A 10,113-nucleotide genomic window follows, 5' to 3' on the forward strand; every position below is an offset into this window, starting at 1 on the left:
TGAATGTGGTTCATCATGTAACAGTCATAACATAGGGTGACACAGAACTAGCTCCGATTCATCAATGTAATGTAGGCATGTATTCCGAATATAGTCATACGTGCTTATGGAAAAGAACTTGCATGACATTTTTTGTCCTACCCTCCCGTGGCAGTGGGGTCCTAGTGGAAACTAAGGGATATTAAGGCCTCCTTTTAATAGAGTACCGGACCAAAGCATTAACACATAGTGAATACATGAACTCCTCAAACTATGGTCATCACCGGAAGTGGTCCCGATTATTGTCACTTCGGGGTTGCCGGATCATAACACATAGTAGGTGACTATAGACTTGCAAGATAGGATCAAAAACTCACATATATTCATGAAAACATAATAGGTTCAGATCTGAAATCATGACACTCGGACCCTAGTGACAAGCATTAAGCATAACAAAGTCATAGCAACATCAATCTCAGAACATAGTGGATACTAGGGATCAAACCCTAACAAAACTAACTCGACTACATGATAAATCTCATCAACCCATCACCGTCCAGCAAGCCTACGATGAAATTACTCATGCACGGTGGTGAGCATCATGAAATTGGTGATGGAGGATGGTTGATGATGACGACGGCGACGGATTCCCCTCTCCGGAGCCCCGAACGGACTCCAGACCAGCCCTCCCGAGAGAGTTTAGGGCTTGGCGGCGGCTCCGTATTGTAAAACGCGATGAATTCTTCTTCTTTATTTTTTTCTCTCCGAACACGAATATATGGAGTTGGAGTTGAGGTCGGTGGAGCTCCAGGGGGTCCACGAGGCAGGGGGCAGGCGCGTCCCCACCCTCGTTGCTAGGGTGTGGGCCCCTGGCCTTGATTCTTTGCCAATATTTTTTATTATTTCAAAAATAATCTCCGTAGAGTTTCAGGTCATTCTGAGAACTTTTGTTTCTGTACATAAATAACACCATGGCACTTCTGCTGAAAGCAGCATCAGTTCGGGTTAGTTCCATTTAAATCATGCAAGTTAGAGTCCAAAATAAGGGCAAAAGTGTTTGAAAAAGTAAATACGACGGAGACGTATCAAGTTGCAGTCTCTCTGGGTTAACAACCCTGACCTCTAGCGGATCTGGGCAGAGACAAACCCAAGGCCGGCAACCACCCGGTCTTAGACAGTAGTGACCATGGACGGGCGAAACAGATGCGACCTCACTGCGGATGGCAAGCTCCAGGCCGACGTCCACCCGATCTGGACAGTATGGAGCACCGGCAACGACGCATCACAAGCGCTAGGGTTAGGGAGGAGCAGAGTGGGGAGAGGAGATGTGAAGGAAGGAGGAGTGGAGTGGCCCCGCCGCCGCCAACCCACGCCGAGGCTTCACTTGCTAGGGACTATCGGTGGCGGCGAGGGAAAGGGCGGGGGAGGAGGAGCCGGTGGCGGCGAGATTGGGGTCCGCCCGTGTCGCCCTGGGGACGACGCTGGGGCCAGGCAGGTCAGGCTGTCTGTGTTAGCCCTTAAAATACACATCTACCCACAGATTTTTCCATAGCCGGGTAAAATACATTTAATTGTACTAGAATTTTTTAGTTATAAGGCTCAAGTAGTACAATACTGCCACTAGGTCCAGAACGCGCCCAGCAATTCATTAGCAAGGACATGGGTGAGTCCGCGAGTCAAGTGGGTACCATGCCTGTGTGAACGTAGCAGCGAAACGCGGACGGGGTGAGGAGGGTGGGGCTGGCGAGGCGGACGACGACGACCACCCCCCCGCACCCGCCCGCGCCGCGGAGCGGACCCGTACGGCCGTTGGAGTAAACCGGATTTGATAGCGGCCGATACGTCCGCCGCGGTGGCCGAGTAGGAGAGAGAAAACCAGCGGCCTCGTCGACGGGCTAGCCCACACGCACGCGGCGCAGCCCCCCAGGGGAGGAGAGAGAAAGAGAGAGAAAAACCAGCACCGCGTCGGTACAAAACGAGGCCAGAGGAGAGAGAGGGGCGAAGAAGCAGAGGTGTGGGGGAGAGAGAGAGAAGGGAAGAGAAGAGACGAGGAAAGTGTTGGCGGTGTGCTCGCGCCATTCCATCCCCTCCCCTCCCCGCGACCCGGCCCCGCCGGATCTCGCCGCCGTCGGCGCCGGCTCCCCCTGGGCGGCGCCGCAGCCGCGCCCCCGATCGGCGGCCGCGCCCCCCGCCCATGGTCGTTGCGCCCGCGTGGGCGACTCGGAGCGCGTGAGTAGGCAGGCGCCACGTGCCACGGGGCGCGTGTACACTCGGCGGCGGCCATGGCGGACCTGGCTTCCTCCTGCAAGGTAGGCGCACACCCGCCCAGCCCGCCCCGCTGCCAATTCGCCCCGATCTCCCCCGATTTCTCCAGGAATTCGACGCGGGTGGGGGAATTCGAGCCCGTGCCCCCTCCTCCTCAATCGCTTTGACTGTGTTTACTGCTGGTGGTAGCGATGGATGTGGAACTGCCGGTATTTCGGAGTCTAGTTTTGGTGTTAATAAGGAGGCAGTGGATTAGTTGGCGTCAGTAGCATCGAGTGGCGGGCGCCCATTCCTGCTGTCTGGGGTTGTCACAGGTGGGTGGGGGTTGAAGTTGAAGGTCGCTGCTGCCTGCCGATGCTCTGGCTGGGTGTTGTCGCAGGAGGGGGGTCAAGTTGAAGATTGCTGCTGCGCGCCAATGCTTCATATGGCATGTTTCTGTAATAATTTGGCTCCGTGTGTGTCTTGATGTTGCAGAGGTCGAGTGGTTCTGCATTTTTCTCTCTGCATTAATAAAGTGCCTGCGGTATAAAGGGAAGTATCTACCGATGGATTCAGCAGAGCCTTTAGCGTGTGCTTTTACTTGTTTGTACTCGCTTGACTCGTCACACATGGGTTGGTCCAGTGTCCACAATCATATAGGAGTGAGTTTTCAGGAGTCCTTTGTGTTGGCCTAGTCTTAAAGTTGACATGAGAAAATAGTTTGCTAGTTTGGATTAATGTATTCCATGACAATTGCATAAGTAGGATTAGTTGTACTAGTGGGTTGATATCTTAGTTTGGATCCATGACAATTACTTGAGCGAGATTAGCTGTACTATGCTCAAATCCACACACAATCATCTCTCTGTTAAGTACTGAAACATGCTAGGCCTACAAAGAATCTACATGGGCCCCTTCATCCCCCTATTATCATAATCCTCCATGTCAGCTTGCCTGTAAAAATTTTAAGTAACCTTTTGTAGATGTAGCATTACTCGTACGGAGATGCCCCCCAAGATTGGTATGCATGTCTTGCCAAAAATGAGTTGCCAAAAATGAGTTGCTTGTGCCACTTTAGCTTTGACCTTTTCCATTGTCCATCGCAGGATAAACTGGCATACTTTCGAATAAAGGAACTCAAAGATATCTTGCACCAGTTAGGCCTACCAAAGCAAGGAAAGAAGCAGGTTGGCAAATGTTGTTGCTCTCTTAATTATTTCCTGCACTTTGTTTTGCCATCTCTGTGAAGTTCGTTTTCAACTATATGGTGACCACATGGTGTAACTTCCTTTGCTGGGTGTTCATTATACTTCATAATACATATTCTTGTAATTCCTAAGGGCACTTGAGACTGGGAGCATGTCCTCGTGAGCAAAACGATAATTGTAGACATTAAAAAGATCCAAAAGACAAACAAATGTATATGCTGAAATATTTGATGCACACAATTTTATGCGAAAATATGTCCATTTACGTCCCTGAAAAATATACACATATAGTTTCTACATCACCCTTCATACATTGTATATGTAGTACACAAATGGTATCACACGCATGCCTGAGAATTCCAAATTAAAAGCAGTTGATTCAATTTTTTAAACCTCTCATAAGTACAGAATCCATACTCTGCAGAATATGTCCTTTGGATAATGCTATCAATTTTATATTTTCATTATCTAATTCAGTTTCCTCATCTGGTCACAGGATCTTATTGACAGGGTATTGGCACTGTTATCAGATGAGCAAGGTATGCATGTCTGTTGTTTGTATTTCCCTTCTCTTTATCTTGATTGATTGCATTTTACATTTTCACGGGATAGCCTTACATTTTATATTATGCTAAAGCCAAAGTTTCTTTTTGCACACTGCTGTTTCCATCTTAAGCCCCCTTTCTTAGTTTCCATTTTGGTATTTGATTAACCAATTCTGTTTTTTCGATCAGTAGACTGGCTAGTTAACTATTTGATGTTATCTTTGTCTCAATGTCATACATTTCTTCATCTCGAATGTTGTAATGATTTATACTTTCCTGAACTACCTGCTAAGTTTTTGTTCTGTTATCCTGTTGCAGGTCAAAGGCATCATGGGTGGGGAAGAAAAAATTCTTTCACAAAGGAGGCAGTGGCAAAAATTGTTGATGATATATACAGGTTCAATTATATTGTTTTATCAAATTATCTCTGTAACAGAGCAGTGCAGATATTTGAGATAAAATTATTGGTGCTTCTTTTTGAGGTATTTATGCTTTCATTAGCAGGAAAATGCAAATCCAATCTGCTCCCGATCTAGCCACCAGGTCGCACACTGGATCAGATTTGTTCCGGCCTAAAGATGAAGTCAACGACTCCTTCCAGCCACAGCCGGTGACTAAGGTCCGCTGCATTTGTGATAGCAAGTTGCTAAATGATAATATGATCCAGGTATTGTAGTTGTTTTCCTCTCTTTTTTTTTCCTTGAGAAGACGACTGACATGAAGCAAAGTTCTTATAGTTTCTCAACTTAGTTCAGTTTTTTGTGCTGCCCTCCCTTTTTGAGAATTTTACTGTGCCTTTTCTGCAGTGTGAGGATGATCGATGCCACGTGTGGCAACATATGAGTTGTGTGCTCGTTCCAGATAAGCCAACTGAGGGTGTTGGCCCTGAAGTTCCACCCCATTTCTACTGTGAATTATGCCGACTAAGTCGGGCAGACCCGTATGTCTTGCTTCTCCTGCTTGCTCTTTGTCTCTTTTAGCTCATTTTTTTATCTGATATACACTTTTATTTTATAGTGCATTTATGTTTCTTAATGATTATGTTAGTCACTACTCCCTCCGTTTCTAAATATAAGCCTTTTTAGAGATTTCAAACAGACTACATACGGAGCACAATGAGTTAATCTACACTGTAAAATATGTCTATATACATCCGTAGGTAGTTCGTATTGTAATCTCTAAGAAGTCTTATATTTAGAAACAGAGGGAGTAGAATTTAACAATGAATTCTAATTGGAACTTTGAAAGCGATTAACTCGCTCCAGATAGTACCTTCCATACAATTTAATTTATTAAATTGGAATGCCTGTTGTGGTAAATAAATCTGATCACTTTCTTTTTTTGTGTCTGATCAACCATAAGTTAGTGTCCTGATACAAATGCCATTGAACCTGCCATTTCATTCCTCTGGAGAATGGAGTACTTTTGGGAATGAAGTTATTCATGCATCAGGCCTTCTATATCTTTTCATTTATTATTTGAACTGCTATGCCCATTCTATAACTGGTTAAGTTAGGGGTTCCTAGAATGTTTCCATAAGTGTTGATTGGCTAAGTTCACGCTGTGCTTACTAAACACCAACTTATTGCTGCTGGGCTTTAATGTACAGGGTGTTTTATTTCTTGTTGTACTTTCTTCTTTTGTGTCTGATCAACTGTTAGTGTTCTGATACGAATACTATTGAACCTACCATTTCATTCCTCTGGAGAATGGAGTACTTTTGGGAATGAAGTTATCCATGCATCAAGCCTTCTATATCTGTTCATTTATTATTTGAACTGCTATGCCCTCTGTTCAAGTCAGGGGTTCCTAGAATGTTCCCATTAGTGTTAATTGGCTAAGTTCACGTTGTGCTTTATTTAAATAAATAAATCAGAATCTCGAACGAGTTGTCCCTTGAAGGAGTGTCGAACTTTGTAAATGTAATTAGGGCATCCGAAGTTGGAAACTCTGAATAGCATTATAGAAGTTGACCTCCATATCATGCACTGTTTATGTCCAGTAGAAAGCATTATTTAAGCTGAAGTACTTGTTTTGTTGTGTTGTGTTTTAGGTTGATGCACTTCCCCTGCTTTTTTTGTGTGGTCTGGAAAGTGGAATTTTCACTTGCTGAAGTTTCAGACTTCTAAATTTGCAGGTTTTGGGTCACTACAGGAAATCCATTACCACCTCTCAAATTCATGTCATCTGGTGTTGCAAATGATGGGTGAGTAAGATGAAATCTTGTTACTAGTCGCCAGCATGTATACATGATGTTAAAAAGAGCTAAAAATCTGAAAGAAGAAAACAATTGGAAAGAGCTAAAAAGCACGGATACGGAGACATGGACATGGCAATATGCATACGGGGACATGGGATACGGCATTTTCCAAAAACAGCCAATCGGGGATACGACGAGCATATTTTTTTTTAAATATACCATATAATAGAGTTAAAACAAAAAATTAGTGAGAAACTGAGATGACATCAGAATACTGCCCCATTTGTTGTCTCCCTTTTCAAGTGTTCAGTGATTGAATTAAATTAATTGTTCCTCCAGACCCGTGTCATTGCGATTGCAACTTGCAAAATACATCAAAAGCTAGTATTAGAGACTGAAGAGGATGCAGGTGCAACTTTCTGAACATAAGCCCACAGAGGATATTTCAGATCTACAAAACCAGGCTGCCTTTCACTCTCACCCACGTATGGTAGGTTACAGGCGGTGGCGCTCCCAGATGCCATGCTACCTAACAGCAAGCAGCAACAACAATCAACACTCAGCAACAGCACGAAGCCAAGAACAGCAGGAAAGAGGAGAGCGGCTGGGCTTTGGGGGATGGCAGCATGGGGAAGCAAGAAGCATGTAGCACAAGAACAGCACGGGAAGCAAGCAGCAGCAGCTCGACAGCAAAAAATCGAGTCACAAAGAGATAAAGAGGTCGAGGTTACCTGCTCGAGCGTGGTTGCCGTTGAGAGGAGTGCTGCTGTGCTTGGGGGAAATGGCTGCGGTCGTGTCAAGGCGGTGGCGGTTGCAGCAGCGTCGAGTCCAGGCAGCGGCGGTGTGGTCAGCTGGATGCTGGATCAGCTCGTCCCTTTTCTGGTGCTTGTGTGTGCGTACCTGGCAACAATAGAGTTTCTATCGTGTCGTTACTGTGCTCCAAAGTCCCACCGCGTCCACAGCGTATCCCCACCTTATCCCTATTTTTTTTAATTCGGAAAAGATGGGCTACTGTGGGATATGTGCATCCCGGTGTATCGCCGTGCCCCCCCTCCCCCCAATACTAGGATGCCAATTCGACTGTTTCTGCCTTGTCCATGCTTTGCTGGGAAAGAGCACATTCTCACCATATTTGATTCTACTTTTAGGACGAAATGCATGGTAGATTGTATTGCTTTGTTTATTTTCCCAGGGATGCCCGTTATGCTATTATTATAGACAAGTAAACACAGTTCATTTCTTCCAATTAATAAGTGCTGGTTCATCCAACACAATCATATATATTAGTGGGTTGCTCCAGTTGAATGACAGGCCTGGCGCAGTGGTGAAGTACTCCCCACCTGTGCCAAGAGGTCCTGGGTTCGACACAGCCTCCCTGCATTGCACTGTGCAGGGGCAAGACTTGCCTCGTATAATCCTCGTGTGAATAGTGTCTCTACTGTTTTCCCATGTTCCGAACGGGGCCTTGTATGTTGTACAATGCTTCTTAAATGTTAATTTCTCTTGCAATGTTAATCTGCCGTATATTACTAAGGGTAATATATAGGTACACCTTTATTGTAGGGTGATCGATTACTGCAAAGTAGGGATGCAAGCGGGGCGGGCTAACGAACAATACCATAATTCAGACATAGTGTTAATTTTAGACAAGTAATGAGCAAATTATGAGCTTATTGATGAGTTTTGCGGGATGAAGCGGGATGCCACTTGCACCCCTACTGCATAGTGATGTGCTTCATTGTCTGGTTTAAGATTTTTGTGTTACTTGTGATATAAACTTGTCCTTATTGCATCCTCACATTGCCACTTATCTGTAGAACAAGTGTACTTCAAACCGTGGAGAAAACCTTCCAACTTTCTCGAGCGGATAGGGAAACAGTTCAGAGATCAGAATATGATCTCCAGGTATGCTCTCCTGAAAAGCTAATTTTTGCATTCCTGAGTTCTGAGTGAAATCGCCCTCATTACCGCGAGTGTAGTTTACAACTTGGTAAACACCTGTGTAGAGAAATTGGACAGTGACAACTTGATGTAGAATCTCGTACCTGAAGGTATGCACATATTGCGGTTGGAATAGATCTAGAATAGTTGGTGAAGACAAATGTCATAGCAGTACTTCAGTGACACTGCTTAATTCATGTTTTGCTTGATTAAGAATGTAAAATGCTAGTAGGTGTTGTATAGGACATATATTTGAGTGCTGTTACAACTCGCTGAGGATGAGCATCCACACCAAAGAGTTTCCTTAATTTTCTGGATTCATTCACTTTCTTCCTTTGCTTTTTACATAGATATATACACAAGCATACATGGACCACTTGGGTTAAACTACACAAACTCAACCGGATGGAAACTAAGAAAATCAATCTAATATTTAGCAACCGACAGTCAACCTGGCAATCTGGTCGGGTTTGGTCGGGTCAACCTCTACCAGACCCATACCCGAATACTAATCGGGTCGATCATCCACCCACAACCCTACCCATGGGTTTGATTCCAGACCCATGCCAAAACCCATTGGGTAACCTGACCCGATCGGGCACCCATTGGGTCTGAGCTGCACCAACATGCAGTCGCAGTGGTAAAGCTGCTGCCTTGTGACCATGAGGTCATGGGTTCAAGTCCTGGAAACAGCCTCTTACAGAAATGTAGGGAAAGGCTGCGTACTATAGACCCAAAGTGGTCGGACCCTTCCCTGGACCCTGCGCAAGCGGGAGCTACATGCACCAGGTTGCCCTTTTTTTTAAGGGCGACCCATCAGGTAACCCACAGGGCACAAACCTATGCCCATACCCTACTCACGACTAATCGGGTTACCCGTGGGTAAGACCCATGGACGAAGACGGCGACCCATACCCTATCCATTTGGGTTGGGTGCCCATGGGTCAAACTGCCGGGTTGAACCGACAGCAACTACAGTGAACAGTACACTTGAAGCTACAGTAGACACACCATAGTTCTCAGTTTGTAATGTGCCATGCTTTGGGCAAAGGAAATTAATACGACATGGTACCGCTATACCTTTACGTACCTGAATTCTGAAAGTCTTCCTCGTTTTAAGATACTGCTATGTTACATCCGACTAATCCGGAAGAAATGAGTATATGTCTAGGTTTTAAGGCATCTGGATTCTATCATTGAATTTAGACTTACAGGAATATTATATTATCCCATGCATTTTGTTATTGAATCATGAAGGCAAACATCTGAGGATAAAGGATAAGTTATGTTCTTTATGTAGAAAAAGCGACGGGGGTATCAGTAATCTATATGGTTCACTTGCCTTTTTTTTGCGTTATTGGATAGTTTCATGTTTACCATATATAGATGCTATGCTAGTCTCTTGTATATGTAGAGGAGTGATTCTCTTAGAAGTTTTAAGTTTGCAGATATATTCTGATATCAGACTATATATGTTGGTCTGCAGTACTGTCTTATTAACCAGAGGATGTTTTATGCACAGGTTTGGTGCATTCTTATGAATGATAAAGTTCAGTTCAGGATGCAGTGGCCCCAATATGCAGAATTGGAAGTGAATGGTATTGTTGGCAATTTATAACTAGGCTTGAGGAATATTTTTGAAATGCATATCAGTTCAGTTTGCTTATATCCCAGACACTGCTCTAACATATGTGCTAAATCTGAGTTGTATAGCCTTGTAGGTTGTGTTTTACATTGATCATTTCGGAATTAAGGGTTAACAATGTGAATGTCGTTTATCTTCTCCATTCATTCAGGTTTTGCTGTACGAGTAGTGACCAGACCTGGTTCTCAGTTGCTAGGCATAAATGGACGGGATGATGGGCCATTGGTGAGTTCATTCTTATTCTGTTCCTCTACTTACACTTTCATCCTTGTCTTGAATAAAAGGGTATTACATTTGGACCAGCAAGCTTATGTATGCCTGTGAGTCTGTGACCACAATTCTACTTGCAGC

The 10,113-nt window shown here is 44.6% G+C and overlaps 1 protein-coding gene across 3 annotated transcripts in view; it reads left to right on the forward strand.

The window, feature by feature from the left end:
• The first annotated feature begins 1,932 nt into the window (after positions 1–1,932).
• The window catches only part of LOC119362762 (E3 SUMO-protein ligase SIZ1-like), a 15,399-nt gene continuing 7,218 nt past the window's right edge, over positions 1,933–10,113 (forward strand). For 2 of the 3 annotated variants that reach the window (XM_037628022.1, XM_037628025.1), the window contains exons 1-10: positions 1,933–2,288; positions 3,330–3,410; positions 3,928–3,970; positions 4,295–4,373; positions 4,478–4,643; positions 4,783–4,916; positions 6,114–6,182; positions 7,994–8,081; positions 9,640–9,715; positions 9,914–9,987. In XM_037628022.1, coding sequence (XP_037483919.1) covers positions 2,262–2,288; positions 3,330–3,410; positions 3,928–3,970; positions 4,295–4,373; positions 4,478–4,643; positions 4,783–4,916; positions 6,114–6,182; positions 7,994–8,081; positions 9,640–9,715; positions 9,914–9,987 — 837 coding nt within the window. In that variant the 5' untranslated portion in view covers positions 1,933–2,261. The remainder of the gene's footprint in view (positions 2,289–3,329; positions 3,411–3,927; positions 3,971–4,294; positions 4,374–4,477; positions 4,644–4,782; positions 4,917–6,113; positions 6,183–7,993; positions 8,082–9,639; positions 9,716–9,913; positions 9,988–10,113) is intronic. The other variant, XM_037628032.1, reaches the window with a different exon arrangement.

Source organism: Triticum dicoccoides, chromosome 1A (assembly GCF_002162155.2).
Source record: "Triticum dicoccoides isolate Atlit2015 ecotype Zavitan chromosome 1A, WEW_v2.0, whole genome shotgun sequence".
In the NCBI taxonomy this organism is placed as follows: domain Eukaryota; kingdom Viridiplantae; phylum Streptophyta; class Magnoliopsida; order Poales; family Poaceae; genus Triticum; species Triticum dicoccoides.